General features: G+C 40.3%; 1 protein-coding gene across 3 annotated transcripts in view; it reads right to left on the reverse strand.

Annotated features, from left to right (window-relative positions):
- PACRG (parkin coregulated) overlaps positions 1 to 21,501 on the reverse strand; it is a 238,624-nt gene that overhangs the window by 175,169 nt on the left and 41,954 nt on the right. For 2 of the 3 annotated variants that reach the window (XM_061471415.1, XM_061471416.1), the window contains exon 3: positions 3,895 to 4,029. The exons of the other annotated variant lie outside the window; for it this stretch is intronic. In XM_061471415.1, coding sequence (XP_061327399.1) covers positions 3,895 to 4,029 — 135 coding nt within the window. The remainder of the gene's footprint in view (positions 1 to 3,894; positions 4,030 to 21,501) is intronic. 3 annotated transcript variants of the gene reach the window in all.

Genomic DNA, 21,501 nt, shown 5'->3' on the forward strand with positions numbered 1-21,501 from the left:
GAATGGTATTCTTTAGAACTAGGTTCAGTTTCCTGTTCTTGTATGTAATGATTTACATGTTGTAAATACATTTCATTTTTATCTGTTCATAAGTTTTCTTCCATTAGGTTGAAACAGATTTATGTGAACTTGCAATAATAGTAAAACTTACCAAGCAGAATGCCAGTATTAAAGGAATCTTCAAAGAGATGCCTTTCTAAACTTAAAGACTTAGTTTGAGAATTCACATAGAAGATACATCTTGCTTTAATGATCTTTTAGTGAGATCTAACTGGCTTTTGGTTCCTTTTCTTTTAAAGAAAACACACTGAGGTAAACACCATGGTTTACTCGCACAGTTTAATCTTCACTATGTTTAGGATTAATTCAGAGTAAGAATGCCTCCTTCTAAATTTAGTGCATTTTGGAAATAGTTAAGCTAAACAACAAGAACAACGTACTGTTATTTCAGAATTGAAGAATCAACACATGCAGTTATTCAGAAATAGTTCTGAATAGTTCCTGAACTTTAAATTTCTCTCTTATCTGGGCCTATGACCATAGTTATAAGTAGCCAGCCCTTACAGAAAATTAATCATGGACTTAAAATTAGAGATATGCAGAACTGTTACAAAATTAAGGGTCACTTGTGCCTTTTTTTTTTTTTTTACATATTTACACAATCTACGGATATTAACATCTATCATATTCTTCTGCTCTAGCTGAAAATGACTGTACTCTGTCAACAGATTTACAATATAGTGAACAAGAATTCAAAGTATTTTCAAAAAAAGATTTTATCATCTCTGACAATTATGGTTGTTTTGGTTTGGGTTGTTTTTTTTTTTTCAGTAATTATGAAATGCAAACAAAACCCAACTGTTTATTTTGCAGGAAAGAACAAAATCCTGTAGAATTTGTCTTTATCAGAAAAAAATCATGGTTTTGAGAACCCCCTGCATTTTCGTATCTCATGCACCAACTGGTAAACAAAATAACAGTGAAATGAACCATGACATACACTACATCTAAACAGAGCAAAAAAACCCCTCACATTAAAACACTGATATTGTGCAATTATAGCAGGATTAAAATATCACTGTTACCATTTATTTATTCTTTTTATCCTTTCACCAGAATCACAATTCATGCAAAGAAAATAGTTCAGACAAAATTTCATGGAACATTTTGCCTAGACACATTTCATTATTAAAGTACTTATCATTTTTATCAATTTAAGCAGTATTGAGTAAAATATATTTCTAAAAAAAAAACCCTTATTTACTCAGATTTACAAATAAATAGAGTGGACTGATGAAATTAGCCTTTAGAGGTATGTTTTGTATTTTGACTAGTTGCATGTCCTTAAAACAAATGAAAAAAACAGACCTTACTTTATCTGCACCTTTAAATATTAGCTAATGATGAACAACATTCTCACCGTTTTGCAGTGGTGGGCAGCCTCTAAGACTTTAGAAGCTATCTAATGTAAAATTTGAACTAGGAAACTCCTATTTGCCTGCTTCATCTACTTAAACTGCACAGTAATCAATGATGGTTGCATGCCAGATTAAACAGCCTCAAGTAATTCTACCACTCAGTATTGTTTTCTTGAGTGCCTGCCACAGAACTCAGTTTGGATTGATCTGTAACTAAATCAAATGGCATAGAATAAGGGAGATACGGTTGGACCCTGACACGCAGTAATGTAAGAATGGAATAGACCACTACTATGCTGCCTTCTTGTATGCATGCTGAAGTACTGATAATTTGTTTTGAAAGAAAGGATTAACAACAATAGCAAAAGCAACTGTTGCATGAAACCTTGGTCCTACATTGGACTAGCTAGCTAGCTAACTAGACAATGTTCTACTGTGGTAGGGAGACACTAGGGAAACATTTGGTCTATAAGATTGCAAATTGTGTTAAGAAAAAAATACATGCTGGATCTTTGCATTTAGGTTATATGGATGCATGACGATCTTTGCATCCAAATACATGCTGGATCATGCAATGGCTACAGACTCTGCCACTGTGACTTTCCTAAGGTAGTATGGTTTTGAACAATTCAAACTGTTTGATGCTGGGAGCAAACACTTTAGACATTCAGCTGCGGTTGTAAGGCTTGTAGGTAGAATAGCAAAATGTCACAGTCACAGAATAGCTCAAGTTGGAAGGGACTCATAAAGATCATCGAGTCCAACTCCCTACTTCTTGCAGGACTACCTACAACTGAATCACATGACTAAAGAGTGTTGTCCAGATGCTGACAGGCTTGGTGCTGTGACTACTTCCCTGGGAAGCCTTTCAGTGACCAACCACCCTCTCAGTGAAGAGCCATTTCCTAATGTCCCATCTGAACTTCCCCTGATGCAGCTTCATTCCATTTCCTCATGTTCTAAGTCAACTAAGCAGTCACTAGCTTCATCTAGTGGAATGCTAGTCCTTATGATGTAAATACATGCATCAAATAGCAATTAAAATTAGGTAAATTGTCTGAACCTCTCAGTCTAATTTTGAGAAATTATAATTTATAATGCCTCAAGATAAAAAACTAAATTCTGCAGGTTGTTTGCAGTTGCTTGCAAATCACCTTTGGGTCTTACCTGGTGATGAAAGATTAGAGTGCAGACTCATGTTGTAAACCTGGGAGTTTTAGTCCAGAAAGGACATTTCTAGGGTTACCTAAAGACCAGCTGCACTGGAATCTCATTCAGATTATGAGTAAAGTTCTGTTGGACAGATTCCCTTTCCTGCAAGAACTATTAATTATTCCTTCCTCTCTATTCAATAAGCTTTTATATTCAATAAGGCAGCTAGAAAAGCTACCTTAAAATCTAGTTACTAACAAATTGCATAGTACCACTTACCGCAGTATAGGTCTAATCTTGTTGGCTTCATCAGTAGAATCAGCTTTAAAATTGCAAAATCCCTCCTGTTTGTGTTGAATTAACACAGCTACATTTAAAATTGATATTGCGTTCTTGGCATAAAAAATTTAAAACAATCTGCAAATCTGACATATTTTGCTCATACATATAATTCATTTTCTGTAACTATCACTGCTCCCAGCAAAATCTCATTGTAGACCAATAAATAACACACACACACACACAAAAAAGTAATTCATGATAACCAAAATAATTAAATAGTAGGAGCAGGTTAAAGATCAGCATTCATTTTTAAAATTAAATTTAAAAGTCTGCGGTAGTTACTTAGAAGATTGGCAAGTTTTACAAATAGCATCACCAAGCCTTTTAGAGAGAAACACAGCGGCATTAGGATGGAGTCATTAGGCAATACATTTATTTTGAAGCCAATTAACCTTTTGTCAGAGAAATGTCGGAGCTGTAATGGTTTCAGCAGTGGAGGTCAGCCTGTAACAGAGGCACGTATGACAGCGATTATGCTGTCTGACATATGCTGTAGACTGAGAGTACAGCTGTGGAATGAGAATCTGCCTTCGTTTGTATTCTGCTCTGCATTTTCAGGGAGCAGGCAATCTTGACCTATCCATTTAGGTTATTAAAGCTTCTATTTGGAAGTGTCCTGCAGGAAGGTGAAATCTGGGGGAGATAAATGGCTGCTGCTCACTGTATCCAGCCACTTCCATCATTTGATGGACTGCCTGAAACAGGCTGCATTGCCAGATCCTCATAAAAACAGAGATGAATTGGGCAGGAAACAATTCTCTAAGGCAAAGCAACTCTGTCATCTTCCTTTTTGCAGCATATAATTTAATTGTTAGCCAAGGTAGACAGCTGACTCAGGGGCCTTTCTCTAATGGCTTCTCCACCATCTTCCATTTGCTAAGAAATTATTTCAGTTTATTTACTTACAAGGTAACTTTGTTTGACAATGAGAGATGTCACTTCAATAAGCTCAGCTGGTTGTCACAGCTGTGCCATGACTTACCTTCCAGGCAATTTTGTTTCCTTTAGTATCATGATCAAGGGCAACTGGGAGGTCTCCTCGCTCATAAAACTTGCGAAATACTGTGGGCTTTGGTGGTCTTTCCTTAAATGCTCCTGCAGATGGGGGCCCTCTTACCTTAAAAAAATAAGACCAAACAAAACAAAAACCCCCATAGTTCAGTGGTAATATATTTTTAGAAAAAGCCTAATTTATATGGCTCAAACCAGAAACAGATAAGAAAGAATAATAAAATTGATCTCCAAAATCATAATTTGGTTTCTTCTTCATATGTTATATTTCCCTTCTTTGAAAGTACACTTCAGCAATGACCTACAGGTTTGTTAACTGCTGTTTTTTTTAACTACCACTTTCAGATTGTTCCATAAAACCCATTTCTATTTCAAAGTAGCCATCTCTATTACTGGAGCATTTTTACGCAGAACACCAAGAGCATCACTGACACCATATTGACATTATGCAGTAGAAATTGGAAAATTAAGCATTTCTTCTTTTCTGTTTGTTTCTTTTTAGAAGTCATTTGACCCAATTTCTGTCTAACTATCCTCAAATTCCATTGCCCTTCCCTGGTCATTACCTAATCTCTACATTGTATCCCTTCCTCAGCTACTGCAGATCTGGCTTTCATATGACTTCCAGTCCTTCAGTATTCACGGCTGAAGCACTGGAAGAAATGAAGGAATGGAAGAAATGAAGGAAAGTCTTCTCTCAGAACTCCCTTCCCTGTTTGTGAAGAAATTTGATTTAGCTCCACCTAGTTCCTTATCTGAGTTATTGCTGGTTAGTATATTGCATAGCCTGAGTGCCTGAATGACAGTGTAATTCCAAAATGCACAAGTGTGAACTTTTTTCTCAGACAAACATAGTAGTAACAGCAGCTAAGAAGTGGCACTAAAGTAATAGAATTTCAAGTACTTATAAGAAATCTATTGTTTAAGCTAATTAACACAGCTAATCTCAAATGCTAAAAGAGACTGAGAGAGCTAAACTAATCTCAAATGTCCTTGACAACTGAATCTTCCCAGAAAAACTCTTGCCTGTTTTTGGTTTTACAGACATACTTCTGGGACAAGAACTTTCTACAATTCTCTGCATATCTCTTTTGTCAAAAATGCTTTTTTGACTTGCTACCTTTTATAAGACAGGAAGTATCATTTTCAGATAACTTCAAGGAACATAAATCATACAGAGTAATTTATACTGTTCTATTTGTCTGTCTTCACTCTTATGTTAGTTTCTAGCAGTACAAACATTCAACTTTCCAGTGAACAGAATGCAAACATGTAACATCCTTTGTTTCCATTGCACTACTCTGTAATTTAATTACTAACTACAGATCCAAATCTGACTTGGCATCCTTTTCTTCCAAAGTTTTTTGACATACACAAAGAGTTGTGGTCAATGGCTCAATGTCCAGCTGGAGATCAGTAACGAGTGGCATCCCGCAGGGATTGGTGGTGGGACTGGTCTTGTTTAACATCTTTGTCACTGACATGGACAGTGGGATTGAGTGCACCCTCAGCAAGTTGGCCGATGACACCAAGCTGTGTGGTTTGGTTGATACGCTGGAGGGAAGGAATGCCATCCAGAGGGACCTTGACACGCTTGTGAGGTGGGCTGATGCCAACCTCATGAAGCTTAACCATGCCAAGTGCAAGGTCCTCCACCTGGGTCGGAGCAATCCCAGGCACAGCTACAGGTTGGGCAGAGAAGAGATTCAGAGCAGCCCTGCAGAGAAGGACTTGGGGGTGTTGGTCGATGAGAAAATGAACATGAGCCAGCTTCAGTGCGTGCTCGCAATCCAGAAAGCCAACTGTATCCTGGGCTGCACTAAAAGGAGCATCACCAGCAGGTCAAAGGAGGTCATCCTGCCCCTTTACTCTGCTCTCGTGAGACCTCAGTTGGAGTATTGTGTGCAGTTCTGGTGTCCTCAACATAAAAAGAACAAGGAACTGTTGGAACAAGTCCAGAGGAGGGCCATGAGGATGATCAGGGGAATGGAGCACCTCCTGTATGAAGACAGGCTGAGGAAGTTGGGGCTGTTGGGCCTGGAGAAGAGAAAGCTGCATGGAGACCTCATAGCAGCCTTCCAGTATCTGAAGGGGGCCTATAGGGATGCTGGTGAGGGACTCTTCATTAGGGACTGTAGTGATAGGACAAGGGGTAACGGGTTAAAACTTAAACAGGGGAAGTTTAGATTGGATATAAGGAGGAAATTCTTTCCTGTTAGGGTGTGAGTCACTGGAATGGGTTGCCCAGGGAGGTTGTGAATGCTCCATCCCTGGCAGTGTTCAAGGCCAGGTTGGACGAGGCCTTGGGTGACATGGTTTAGTGTGAGATGTCCCTGCCCATGGCAGAGGGGCTGGAACTAGTTGAACTTAAGGTCCTTTCCAACCCTAACTATTCTATGATTCTGTGATTCTATAATTTTTCATTGGCTGAGGTAGAGGGGTCCACCAGTGATATGCCTACACTGTACTTTGCTAGAAATTGCTCAAACTAGAGCTACTAAACTGTGACCTATTGTTGCATATTACTGTCACTGATAGACCATGTCTAGTAAAAATAGATTTGATATGCATAGCTTAGGAAACACATCTGATATGTGCTTAGCAAACACATCTGAAGCAGTTGAGAGTAATGCTCCAAGAAAAGCATTTCTAACCAATGTAAATAAATCTCCGTTTACTGTTCCGTGGAGGAGCAATTTGTTCTGTGCTACTAGTATAAGTACTTTCACTTCTTGTTAATTTTTTTTTTTTTTTTTTTTTGCATTTCAGGCAAGTCTATGAGTCACTGCTTATTTGAGGCCACTAGAAATGCATCCATGTTCATTTCGGTTATTTTTCACACACAGGACCTTCACAAGTCCTTTAAAACATTGTTTTCTTACAATATTAGGAATCACTGTTCTATTAAATCTTAAATTATTGATAAAGCATATGTTGTCTTGATTATCAGATAAAATCTTAATTATTTCTTGCAGACTATCATCATTAGAGGTGGTTAATGCAATCCCAAACTGCATCTTACCTAAAATGAAACGTTTTCTTCTTCCCAACTCATGTTAGCAAATTTGCTATAAACCTTTTTCTATTGCACCTTTATAAATTTTCTAGAAAATATGCTTGTATTAATTCTACTTCTTCCTATTGTTTATTCAGGAACAAAGAAACTAGAAGGACTAAAAGGGTGTTGGTTATCGAATCCATGCTGTTGTGCATTATCCTTACTTCAGTGGTTAGAAACTACATCTTAAACAGAATGCCTACTCATATCTACCACCTCAAAAAAAGATATGGTAGAATTAGAAAAGGCTCAGACAAGGATAATGACTGAGGGTACAGAATAGCTTTCATGTGAAAAAGAATAAACTGGGAAAATTATGACTAAGGATGAATAACATAAAGATCTATAAAATCATGACTTCATGGAGAGGATGAATAATGACAGATTTTCCACTGTCTCCTTCATTAAAAGCACTGGACATAAGAAAAATCTAGTAACTAACAAGTTCATAACAAACAAAAGTAGTTATATACTCATGCAGCAAGTAGTGCCAAAAGTCAGTGTTGGAAATCCTAAAAGTTTCTCTGCATTCAAGCTGTGACCGGAAAAGTTGATGAAAGAGAAATCCATTCAGGTTTTCTAAATCCATACGATCAGTGAATGGAAATACAAAGCATATTATCTCTTTTCACACAATACAATCTGTCTGAGAGATCTAGCATTACTTTTAGTTTTTCATAGCCACATCATACTGGAATCTCAGAGTGGCAGAGTAACTGCCACAGCATCTATCTTTTCCAGCTGATGAGCTCTATGTTAATAACAGAATTTCTTGTCATCAGTTTTAAGTGCATTATCTTATACTTCGCACTGTTATATTTAATTCCATTTCTATTACACCAGTTCTCAAGGGCTTTCATTTCCATCTCTATGACACTGTGATCTTCATCTGTTTTAATAACAGTTCCAAATGTTATGTCAACTATCAATTTCATTATACATCCTATTTTATTTTTTGTCCAGGTCACTGATGAAAATATTATATTAGGTTAGCCCTAAAACCATTCATAAAAGTTCTATTAATAACTTACATCTATTACCATATCTCTCATTTCAACGTTACATGTCATTATTGTCTCCTTTTCAATATGGAGTTTCTTACCCATCTTAAGCATCTCATAATTCTTTTACTATATAACTAGCAAAGTAGTGTGTACAGCTAGAGAAGTAGCAGCATACCAAATACTTGAGAGAGTTGTTGTTTTTCCATTTGTCTTCAAGATGTTTTTCTTGTCAGTTTTGTTTGTAATAGGCATAAAGACCTTTTAAATACCAGGAAGAGCAAGTGACTACAAAGCAATGAAACAACCTAGACAGGAATGAGCCTAAGATCTGCCTCGAACAAAGAAATATCGATGATCAGGAAGAGAATGGAACTGTCCCTGAATTGAAGAAACGGTACCTTGCATGACTGAAGAGTACTGTTGCTCTGCTTTAAGTTTATTACATGGAGACTTGTTCCTTTTGTTTGCACCTGATAAAAGAAGATTATGAGACATTCACTAGAGTGGCTGCCCTGAGCTAATACTGTTTACCTATTGCAAATAGTTTTCTTTCTTTCCTATCTTTATTACTAGGGAGACCATCACATCATATTTGGTATTCTGAATACTTTTCTAATGCAAACCTCTATTTGCATCATTCTAGCCATGCAACTTCAATAGAAAAAATTAAACACTGGAATATGTTGTCCCAATAAGTGGTGGGACCTCCCTGGAAATACTGAAGATCTATCTTGGCAGGGACCTGGAAAAACAAATTTAAGACCAATTTTCAACAGAAGGCTGGATCAGATGATCTCCAGAGGTTCCTCTTAGGTGGTTTTATGTTGCTAAGTAAAATATACAAAAAGAAATCATATAATATTTTTCCTTGCAATATGAGTTTTGTCTTCTTACAGTATTTTATATTGTCATAATTACTGACTAAAAATGTAATTCTGAAAGTATTCAGTTTATTGGGAAAACAGTAACAAATACTATCTTCTTCAATCTAACAAAAATATTTTATTGTGTCATAGCTAGAAAGATTAAGATTAGAGATCCCGTTAATTAAAGGGTACTATTCACGATGGCAAAATATATGAAGCAAGAAACAGCTTTTCAGATTTGTTAAATGCCAAAGAGAAGGTGAAGAGTTTAATAACTGCAAAACTAACTTATTGTAATTCTATCCCATTGAACTATGCAACAAGATAAAAGATACAAGCCATTAAGCAAAAGAAAAAAAAAAAAAGCAAGAGAAAGACCATATTTCTTTCATTGACTCATGGGCATTTAAATTCATTGCGCCAGGTTGCATTCTTGGACTTTTCAGTGATGGCACATTAGGAAAATAACTAAGAAAAATTATTTGAAGCCAGGTTTAAACAGTAATTATTTGAAGACTGATTTTTCCACATTTCCTGAGTGTCAAACTGTGCATGCTCAGGGATCTAAACACAGACCTGCAAAGGACAACTGGTGATTTTCATGTGCTGTGGTTTAAACCCAGTCAGGTAACTTGTTCATTCACTCCCAGAGAGTGGTGCCAGGCTGACAACAATCGAGGGCCCCACCCCCCCGGGGCTCTCCCCTTCCCTGCTCCTGGAGGAACAGGGAGGAGGACTGAAAGGGTGCAACTCCTATGGGTTGAGTCAAGAACAGTCCAGCAACCAATGTACAACACAAATCACCACTGCTACCACCAATGACAACAATGATAAGGGAAAATAACAAGGGAAGAGAATACAATACAACCGGCCAAGAAACGAGTCCCACCCGGAAGCCCGTGTCCTTCCGGGTAACTCCCAGTTACCCCCCACCCCAGGCATGACGTGCTGTGCTATGGAATACTTCCCTGGCCAGCCCAGGCCAGGCGCCCCATCACGGCTTCCCCTTCTCCCTGGCAGAGCATGAGCCTCACAAAGTCCTTGGTCAGGGTAAACTGCTGAACCCAGGACATTATCCACCCCTTATTCCATGCCATTCACGTCATGCTGAGATCCCACATTTTCAATACACCATCGCTCTCCCACATATATACATCCATATACACACAGACCAAGAGAAAAAGATCATTTTCTTAGTGCATGGACCAATCCCTATAATGCTGCCAAGTCCATTCGGTCCATGATGTCAGGTTCCATCTCTTGTAACAATCTTTCAGGGCAGGAAAGGCTGTGTGCAGTATTGCATCGTTGCCTGCTGATGCTGGTCATTCCTTTACGGCGGAACTCATCCGGTTCTATCAAAGTTCATTCTCTGTTGGGATGATGGTTGGAGGGAAGTCAGGGCCAGTCACTGGTGACCTGGAGACATCTAGTTGATGGGCTATAAAAGTATTACACAGCAGGCAACAGCATACAATTGAGTTCACTGGCTGTTTTCCCCTAAAATCAAATCCCCTTGAGGTATACATCGGACTTCCCCATCTTCCCGCATTACCCACCAAGTATATCCAGGTCCCTGAGCAAAAGCAATCCCACGAGTGGGTTTGCCTTTACCTGAAGCAGGAATAACCCAGACTGTCTTCCCCAGCAAATTCTTCATATGCACCACGAGAACTTTGTCCCCCTCTACAATATGTAAAAGTTCTGACTGGGCTGGGCCGGCCCTGTTGGCAGATCCTCTGGTGTTGACCAACCAGGTGGCCTTTGGTAAATGTGTATCCCAATGCTTGAAAGTTCCCCCACCCATCGCTCTCAGTGTAGTTTTTAACAGCCCATTGTACCGTTCGATTTTCCCAGAGGCTGGTGCATGGTAGGGGATGTGATATACCCACTCAATGCCATGCTCTTTGGCCCAAATATCTATAAGGTTATTCCGGAAATGAGTCCCATTGTCTGACTCAATTCTCTCTGGGGTGCCGTGTCGCCACAAAATCTGTTTCTCAAGGCCCAGGATGGTGTTCCGGGCAGTGGCATGGGGCACAGCGTATGTTTCCAGCCACCCGGTGGTTGCTTCCACCATGGTAAGCACATGGCGCTTGCCTTGGCGGGTTGGTGGCAGTGTGATATAGTCAATCTGCCAGGCCTCCCCATATTTATACTTCAACCATCGTCCTCCATACCAGAGAGGCTTTAACCGCTTGGCTTGTTTAATTGCAGCACATGTTTCACTCTCATGAATAACCTGGGCAATAGTGTCCATTGTTAAGTCCACCCCTCGATCATGGGCCCATCTATATGTTGCATCTCTGCCCTGATGGCCTGAAGTGTCATGGGCCCACCGGGCCAAAAATAATTCACCTTTATGTTGCCAATCTAAGTCCATCTGAGCCACTTCAATCTTAGCCGCTTTATCCACTTGTTGGTTGTTCTGGTGTTCCTCAGTGGCCCGACTCTTGGGTACATGGGCATCTACATGACGTACCTTCACCACCAGGTTCTGCACCCGGGCAGCAATATCTTTCCACAGTGCAGCAGCCCAGATGGGTTTACCTCTGCGTTGCCAGTTGCTCTGCTTCCATTGCTTCAACCACCCCCACAGGGCATTTGCCACCATCCATGAGTCAGTATAGAGATAAAGTACTGGCCACTTTTCTCGTTCAGCAATGTCCAGGGCCAGCTGGATGGCTTTCACCTCGGCAAACTGACTCGATTCACCCTCTCCGTCAGCAGTTTCTGCAACTTGTCGTCCAGGACTCCATACAGCTGCCTTCCATCTCCGATGCTTTCCCACAATACGGCAGGACCCATCAGTAAACAAGGCATACTGCTTTTCACTTTCTGACAGTTTATTATATGGTGGGGCCTCTTCAGCACGCATCACCTCCTCCTTTGATGACATTCCGAAATCTTTGCCCTCTGGCCAGTCCATGATGACTCCTAGAATGCCTGGACGACTGAGATTTCCTATTCGAGTTCGTTGTGTAATTAGTGCAGCCCATTTACTCCATGTAGCATCAGTTGCATGATGTGTAGAGGAGACCCTGCCTTTGAACATCCAGCCCAGCACGGGCAGCCGGGGTGCCAGGAGGAGCTGTGTTTCAGTGCCAATCACTTCCGAAGCAGCTCGAACCCCTTCATAGGCTGCCAGTATCTCTTTCTCAGTTGGGGTATAGCTGGCCTCAGATCCTTTGTATCCCCGAATCCAAAAGCCGAGGGGTCGACCTCGAGTCTCCCCTGGAGCTTTCTGCCAGAGGCTCCAGGTAGGACCGTTCTCCCCAGCTGCAGTGTACAGCACATTTTTTACATCTGGCCCGGTCCGGACAGGTCCAAGGGCTACTGCATGAACTATCTCGCATTTAATTTGCTCAAAGGCTTGTTGTTGCTCAGGGCCCCATTTAAAATCATTCTTCTTTCGGGTCACATGATAGAGAGGGCTTACAATCGAACTGTAATTTGGGATGTGCATTCTCCAGAACCCCACAGCACCCAAGAAAGCTTGCGTTTCTTTCTTATTAGTTGGTGGAGACATTGCTGTTATCTTGTTGATCACATCTGTGGGGATCTGTCTACGTCCATCTTGCCATTTTATTCCCAAAAATTGAATCTCCTGTGCAGGTCCCTTGACCTTACTCCGTTTTATGGCAAAACCGGCTTTCAGCAGGATTTGGATTATTTTCCTCCCTTTCTCAAAGACTTCTCCCGCTGTATCGCCCCACACAATAATGTCATCAATGTATTGCAGGTGCTCTGGAGCTTGCCCCTGTTCCAGTGCAGTCTGGATCAGTCCATGGCAAATGGTAGGGCTGTGTTTCCACCCCTGGGGCAGTCGGTTCCAAGTGAACTGGACACCCCTCCAAGTAAAAGCAAACTGTGGCCTGCACTCTGCTGCCAAAGGAATGGAGAAAAATGCATTGGCAATATCAATCGTGGCATACCACTTGGCTGCCTCTGACTCTAGTTCATACTGAAGTTCTAGCATGTCCGGTACGGCAGCACTCAATGGTGGTGTGACTTCATTCAGGCCATGATAGTCTACTGTTAGTCTCCATTCTCCATTAGACTTTCGCACTGGCCATATGGGGCTATTAAAGGGCGAGGGGGTCCTGTTGATCACTCCCTGACTCTCCAGTCTACGGACCAGCTGATGGATGGGAATCAGGGAGTTTCGGTTGGTGCGATATTGCCACCGGTGCACTGTTGTGGTCGCAATTGGCACTTGCTGTTCTTCAACTTTCAGCAACCCCACAGCAGAGGGATCTTCTGAGAGACCAGGCAAGGTGGACAGCTGCTCAATTTCCTCAGTCTCCAAAGCAGCAATACCAAAAGCCCACCGGTACCCTTTTGGGTCTTTGAAGTACCCTCTCTTGAGGTAGTCTATGATGAGGATGCATGGAGCCTCTGGACCAGTCACAATAGGGTGCTTTTGCCATTCCCTCCCAGTCAGGCTGATTTCAGCCTCCAGCACAGTCAACTCTTGCGATCCTCCTGTCACTCTAGAAATAAAGATGGGTTCCACCCCTTGACAGCTTGATGGCATCAGGGTACACTGTGCACCGGTATCTACTAGAGCCTTATACTTCTGTGGGACTGATGTGTGTACATTCAACTTCATCTGGATCTATGGGTGTATCCTCGTTATTTGGCTTGATGTGATAGATCATCTCTACGATGGCTGATTACCTCAGAGACTGGATGCCTTTGTCTATAGTAGTCCACTTGGCCGAACGACTCATAACATTGTCCTTGCATGGAAACCTTTCTTTCACAGCTGCCAAGAGCCACCTCCAAAGACTGAGGGACTTTTTCTCTCTTGCAATTGCTTTGTCAATTCCCCCTTCTCTAGCAAGTGATCCCAGCTGCTTGGCTTCTGTACCTTCTAGTTCGTGACCATCGGCCCCATTGACCCAGCATTGGAGCAACCAGGTGATGATGTGCTCCCCTGGTTGAGGGGTAAAATCTTTTTGCGTATTCCGCAGCTTGGTTGAGGTCCGAGGTCGAGAAGTTACCTCTTCTTCTTCTTCTTCTTCGTCATGTGATGATGACTCCTGATCAGATTCTGGACCGGGTGGTGAATTCATTGGTTCTTCATCTCGCTTCACCCTTCTTGCCTCCTTTTTGCTTGTTCTCTTGCGTACAGGGGCAACCGATATTGGTACGAATTGGTCCTCTGGTTTGGCTGCAGTGATTATCACTGTGGTTTGAGTAGCGACTGTACTTGTTGCTGGGAGTGGTGTAGCTGCTGTGCTTGGAGCTGGGGTAACCACGCTGTCTGTTGCAGTCGAAGTTTGAGCAGCTGCTGTACTTGCCGCTGGGGTAGCTGCTCTGTTCATTGAGGCCAAAGTTTGAGTAGCGACTGTACTTGTTGCTGGGGTTGGTGCAGCTGCTGTGCTTGGAGCTGGGGTAACCACGCTGTCTGTTGCAGTTGAAGTTTGAGCAGCTGCTGTACTTGCCGCTGGGGTAGCTGCTCTGTTCATTGCAGCCAAAGTTTGAGTAGCGACTGTACTTGTTGCTGGGGGTGGTGAAGCTGCTGTGCCTGGAGCTGGAGTAGCTGCGCTGACTGTTGCTTTGCCCTCAGATCCGCCGACATTCTTTTCCTTTTGAAGGTGCTGGATAGTGTTGAACAAGGCCCTGTAAACATAGGCCAAGCCCCAGCACGTTGCCATGATTTGTCCATCTCTGCTATGGCCAGAATGACCACACACCTCATTTAAGTGTTTTACTAATTCTTCTGGATTTTGCAGTTGTTCGGTAGTGAAATTCCAAAGTACTGGAGGGGCCCACTGACCTAGATACTTGCCCATACTATCCCACACACCCTGCCACTCATGGCTGTCCAGCCTCAGGGAAAATCTCTCGGTCCTCCTACATCGTTGTTTGACCCCAGACAAGACCCAATCCTGACTCTGCTTAACTCTTGAAATCAGTTGTGAGCAAAACACACTCTGTATGCGTGTTAGCATGGTGATTCTCATCACGATCAGCAAACAAGTCTCAACAGCATTAAAAGGCCATTCAAAAACTTCAAAACTCTCAAATGTAAATAGTCTGGGGGGACGACTGGGAGGGTAAAAGGATGTCTCCTTCACAGGTTGAGCACCTGAGAAGAAGAAAAAAGATGTGTAATTGCTAAGCACTTCTATTATATACCTCCCAAAGTATAAAGGTGGTGACCTCACTGGGAACATAAGCCAGATCAGTTTCATGATCAATGATTCTATTGTATTACAAGTCATTACCATAAAGTACAATGGACAAAAACCTTAGCCCAAGCCCCACACTTGAAAAACACTAATACAGCAAATACCGGATGGAAGTAAGATACGATATACTGAAACTGTGAGATCAGGAGGAGCAACCTTGAGAGCCAATAAATGAGCATTGTAACGAGTGACTATTAATCCAGTCAGATCTGTCATTATCTCAACCCCTCGTGCCCCACATTGGGCGCCAAAAAGAACTGTCGTGGTTTAAACCCTAGCCAGACAGCTTGTTCACTCACTCCCAGTGAGTGGTGCCAGGCTGACAACAATCGAGGGCCGCCCCCTCCAGGGCTCTCCCCTTCCCCGCTCCTGGAGGAACAGGGAGGAGGATCGAAAGAGTGCAACTCCTACGGGTTGAGACAAGAACAGTCCAGCAACCAATGTACAACACAAATCACCACTGCTACCACCAACGACAACAATGATAAGGGAAAATAACAAGGGAAGAGAATACAATACCACCAGCCAAGAAACGAGTCCCACCCGGAAGCCCGTGTCCTTCCGGGTAACTCCCAGTTACCCCCCACCCCAGGCATGACGTGCTGTGGTATGGAATACCTCCCTGGCTAGCCCGGGTCAGGCGCCCCGTCTCTGCTTCCTCACAGCTTCCCCTCCTCCCTGGCAGAGCATGAACCTCACAAAGTCCTTGGTCAGGGTAAACATCACTTAGCAACAACCGAAAACATCAGTTTCACCAGCACTGTTCCCAGGCTGGAAGTCAAAACACAGCACTGCACCAGCTACCACAAAGGAGAAACATGACTGCTACTGCTGAACCCAGGACATCATGAAAATCAACACTAGCTTCATGAGCAGTCAGACAAAAATTGACACTGGTATGGAGACATGTGGTCTTCCCCACCTCATGCACTTGCAAGCCACCACAATTTACTGCCCTCCATGAATGACAAAAGCTTTCATGTAGGTATTCAGAGGACCAGATCAGGAACAAAAGGATGGGTTTTCTTGTTTTCTCCCTTGGTATTGTTGGTTGGTTTGGATTTTTTTGTTAGTTTTGTATTTGGTTTGGTTTTTTTTAGGTTGATTTCTGAAGTATCAGCTCATTAAGGAGGTTTACTGGAAAAACGAGTGAACACTTTAAGCTGGCACAAGCAAGACAGGACTTTGGAGTGGGACAGGAAGAAATAGGTGACTAATTCTTCAAGGAGCGGTGCTGGTAAAATCTAACACCAAGAACTAATCGGACATACAGTTTCTCATTTGTCTATGCAGATATACGCTGTTTTATTCAAATCAGAAGTCAATAATTGTTCAAGTGCTATTTGGAAAATAAAATATGTGAACACATATAAATTTGTAGGGATTAAGGATATTAAGAGACCAATGTTTTCAGTTCCTAAAAGTAGAATGGACTGGGATCCTACTGTTGCTATATAATGATTCATATATTAAAAAAAATCAGTAATATTGTAATCAAATGTAATGGTTAAAGAGATATTTCATTTGATTAACCCAGGTTAATGTATTTAGATGATGATTGGAAAGAATGAAAAAACTTCAGTTTTTTTGTCTGCCAAGTTCCTTACAGGAAGACTGGAACTTAACCAAACCCTTTATGTTTTTACCTCACAAAAATATTTCATTAATTTCTTTTTTTCTGGAGATATAGGGATAAAAAGTTATATGACCAGAACTGTCTCACCTAAAAAATGCAGTGTGTGGAACCACTGACAGGGTCTTTGTCTTATGGTATTGTATTGGTGTTAAACTAACACTCTACTTGCTAATGCAGTACAGTCCAACTGGTAAGCCACTTATTTCCCCACAGCAAAGATCACCATTCATTTCATTGTGTACCCAAGCCAGAAGCCAAATCCTAATATAAACCTCAAGTAAAATGCAAGATATATTAAATAAGTGAAATAAATTACACCATTCACTGAAGAAATATTCAAGCTATTATGAATAAAGGCCAAATAATACACCTAGCACTATGCGGTGCCCTGCTGACATATACAAAGCTTTACTAGAACCATCAACTGCAAGGTCCTCATGCATATAGTCTGACAGAGGTCTTAACTTGGCCTACCAAGCATTGTCACAACACTGCCTAGTTACAGCTTGTGCCCAGAAAGCAAGCCTAGGTGCAAAAGCCCTGATCCCCAGTTTACGGTTCTCAAATTACTACATGCACGGGTACCCTATGTGTTTCCATACCTGTAACATAGACAAGCCCATCATCAGACAAGCCCAGCAGTCATACATGAAAAAACATCAAGATTTTGGCAGGTACCTACCACCACAACAGAACAGCATGATAACAGTATTTGGTGACATGTCCACAGATTTGGTAATAAACATAAGTAATAGTAGTAGTAAAGACTTGAAAACCCAAATCTTCGCAAGTGTTAACAATTGCAATCTGCACTGGGCATCCCCAAGAATGTCTACTCTGACTGGTAATAAGCAACAAAGCCTGTACTGCTCTGTTTTCTTCTACTGATCCTAATTTGATTAAACTAACATAGGTGGGTTAATACATACTATAATTACGTTTTGATTTTGCTATGCAGACATACCAAAATTGAACAAGAAACTTCAAATGACAGGAGAGGCACAGTAAGATGTCCCAACAGGTACTCCTGAGTTCCACATTAATTCCTTTTATTTAATATCAGTATCACAAGCATTCAATATCAAAAAGACCATGATTCATCAACGTGTATCAGACAAAAGCTTTTTATATCCAAAAAAAACCAGGGAGATCTTTCTTCACATGTGCCACTCTTGATATGCTTTAAATGGTGCCACATCTAATGCTTAAAAGCTGCTTCTGGGGCTACTACACAAATCTGGACAACAGATCAAAGCCCATCTCATAGCTTCAAAAGTCAGAATGAGAGAAATCAATTTTAAGATCCCAAAATGAAACTACTGATAGAAGGTCAGAAAACATTACAAATGCTTCTAAAGCACCAGAACTTGAAAGAAAAAGCAGACGTGATTTTGTACAAAGATACTGTATCTCATTATTGCCTTGAAACACTACTGAAAGTAAGTCACAAGCTGCATGCAGAATTACTCTATCACCTCAGAAATGTTATTTTTGATTGCGGAAAAGATAAGCTGATTTGATAAGACAGATATGCCTGTGCTACAAACTGCTTTACAGCACTTTGTTAGAAAGTCCTCCATCTTTTGTTCTCTGCTGTAGTATAGCGTAACTATTTCATATCATTTAGATTTGTCTCCTGAGGCTTGCAAAGCAATTTCCTTTAATGCAAAGAGAGAAGAGTGACAACTGCTAATATATTTCTCTCCTTCTTCCACTTCACAAATGAATACAGATTTTTTTTTTTCTTGCTTTATTAGTATCACAAGGCTTTCTGGTACCTCAATTGCACTAAATCTAGGAGCCTTCTAAATTTTTCCTGATTGTGGAAATTCTTCCCTCTGCAGTCTAATGTTTAGAAAAACATAAATTCACTGTGAGTACATTTGCATTCATTTTTCACCTAGGATCACAAGTGTGCTTCTGAAGTGGTTTATATCATGAAACAGTTTCTAAGTGAATCAAGTAGTCGTTTCAAATAACAGCCAGTCTGAAAGAAGAAAATCCCTGAAATGTGTAAAACAGCACATCTTCAGTATCAGCACTTCCCTTTTGGCGATCCTCTCCTACTGGCCTGCACTGCTCCTTGATGTAGAAGGAACCACATCATTCTTTACGACTGCGTATGTATTTTCGGATGCCAAATCTACATACTGAAAGTTATAAGAACTTTGTTGGCCATGAAACAAAATGAAATATGGCTTTTTTTTTTCATAATGTATATAATTCAGTTATATTTTTTAAATTCTGTAATCTTTAGCTCTTTATAATGCTTTTCTTACACATTAAGATGCATATCTGTGTGTATTTCAAAGAAAAAAAAAATTGATAAAACTGTAAAATATTAGGAGAGCTTTTCTCAGCTTATTTTACACTTCCATCACACACGTGTATGAAGGTTCATGCTGGAATACACCTAGCATCCTAACTTATTATTGTGACCCTGACAGAGGATTTCTAGTGAAAAGAATAAACCCAATCTGATTGTGACAGACTCCATCCATGGTTTTGCTGAAACAACATTTTGGCACTAATTCCCCATGTTAGAACTGGATTAGAATTACCAACGTTGTAAAAATCCAGAAAGTCAAATGGGGTTGCAAAGAGCTAGCTGTCAGTTTTCATAAAGTCATGCTTTAGCTCTCTGTTGCATGCACCTGGAAACTTCCTATGCCTAGAGGCTTCAGCTAGCAAAGCAGTTACTTTTTTTTTTAATTGTGAGCCCTATTCTCCCACAATTAAAATGTGGGACCCCTATCCTCCCACAATTAAAAAAAAATGCACAAAATCCCATCCCATGTCTGTCTTCAACAGCAAATTACTTGACTGCATCTCAAGAGATGGAATAGCAAAACAACGGTTAAAGAGGAAAGAAATGGTGGATTCTTCATTACCCCCATTACCTATCCCCATTTGCCCCATATTGAGTAAACAGCACAGTCCTACGACCAGACCCCATATGTCCTATAGTCCTGTATATGTTTTTCCACCTACTACATTTTAAACATGAAGAACCAAATGGTAGAACTGAATACTGAACTATTGCAAGAAATCATTATCTATTAGAAAAAACTGCTAAATTAGAAATGTCTGAAAGAGATTAAGAAACTGCTTAAAAAGCTACTACATTTTTTATTCACTTTATCAGGTAATTATTTATTAAACACAACAAAGGTAACTCAAACTTAAAAGGAACGAAAACTTGGTTATCTTAACAGCCAAAGCAGTTCCATTTGCTTTGCAACTCCATGTATGACATGCTTCCAAAACAAAAATAAATAGAAAGATGGATCTGAAAGTGAGATGATACTAACAGCCAAATGTAAAATTATCCTCCAAACTTCACCTCTTTCAAACATAAAGGAAATGAACTGGTTTTAATTACCAGCTTCTTCTGCGTGACTTGATAAAATAAGTTTACCCACTGTTGTTCAGCTTGAGAATTACTGCTGAAATATATATAAAGCATTTAGTAGTTGCTTATTTAAGGACTTTTCCTTGACTGTCTTAACTAGGTAGAAAATCTCACCTGTAGGAAATAATTCCTGGTGTGCTATAATCATAAAAATCAGATATAATAATATATCAAACATTATTCATAGAAACAGGAAAAGTTTTCTGAAATCTGGCAAAATAAAAGATGTTATTTCAACCAATATGAAATTATTAATAAATCCAACTGCCCGCAAGTGTATTTTATTTCATTTTCAAATACTTAAGGTTCAAATTCAAGCCACTACATTTCTGTTATGACTCTGACCACTCATTAGACAGTAGGTCTCACCTTACTCTCCAGGCAGGTGTTAGTCAGCTGCACTTATTAACTGAATTGCCAACCTTTCTTGATGAGCAAAGCTCAGAAGACAGTTTCATACTCCAGGTTTTGAGACCTTAAGCCACAGAAGTGAAGGCAGTTAACTCATGGTGAGAGACTACATTATATGCATGTTTGCTCTGACTGCAGCAATAAATTGTGAAATCTTGCATTTTTATAATACACTTCAAAAAACCCCTGTATTTATCAAAAACTCCCCAGAAAACAATTGTTACTTATTTTACATATTTTTCTTTCCATAAATTACTTTATGAATAAGATACTGTGTTGTAAAGAAAACAGTTCTGCTTTAACATAATATAAAAGAGCATGCCTGGCTATAAGCATCTGATGATTTCTACTGAAATATATCCTCATAGGCACAATTCACAGTAAAATTATTAGGACATGATAATATTATTCAGATTTGTTATATGAATGATAGCAGCTTCTTATACTATTATGAACATTTTCACCAGTAACAGTAGAAATCACTGCCACATGAACTGACGCCACTCTCAAAGAGCTTTTCCACAAGCACCCAGTCAGCTGCTTGCCACTTGACCATCTGTGCCTTTTACAAAGTACACCTTACACAAATATTAAACTTCCAGTGAGAATACAGAGAAGAGACTTGCAGTTAATGTGCCACTACACTTACCGGTAGTTTAGCCAGCTTTCAAAAAGTAGCATACCAGAAAGCACATGTGAAAAGCCTTTTTGTATATCCAAGTGGGGTTCTCAGTTGACTTAGTGGGCTGTTCTAAGGCTTTTAGGAGCCTAAAGTCTTAGGAGAATCAACATTCTTAAAGGTTCTCTACATAGGAGGGGTTTTACCTCTATCTGTTAAAATTTATCTCCATATAATATTTGAGTTATCTTCATGCTTCTTTCCTTATCTTTATCCAGTTAATTGAAAGCCAGGCTAGCATTTTGGTTTATTTTTCTTTGTTATCATTAGAAACAAACATAGAAACCCTACACACATGAATCCTTCACTTCA

Source organism: Pezoporus flaviventris, unplaced genomic scaffold, assembly GCF_033815535.1.
Source record: "Pezoporus flaviventris isolate CSIRO_AGI_PZ_B2104156 unplaced genomic scaffold, CSIRO_AGI_Pfla_v1 ptg000066l, whole genome shotgun sequence".
Lineage (NCBI taxonomy): Eukaryota > Metazoa > Chordata > Aves > Psittaciformes > Psittacidae > Pezoporus > Pezoporus flaviventris.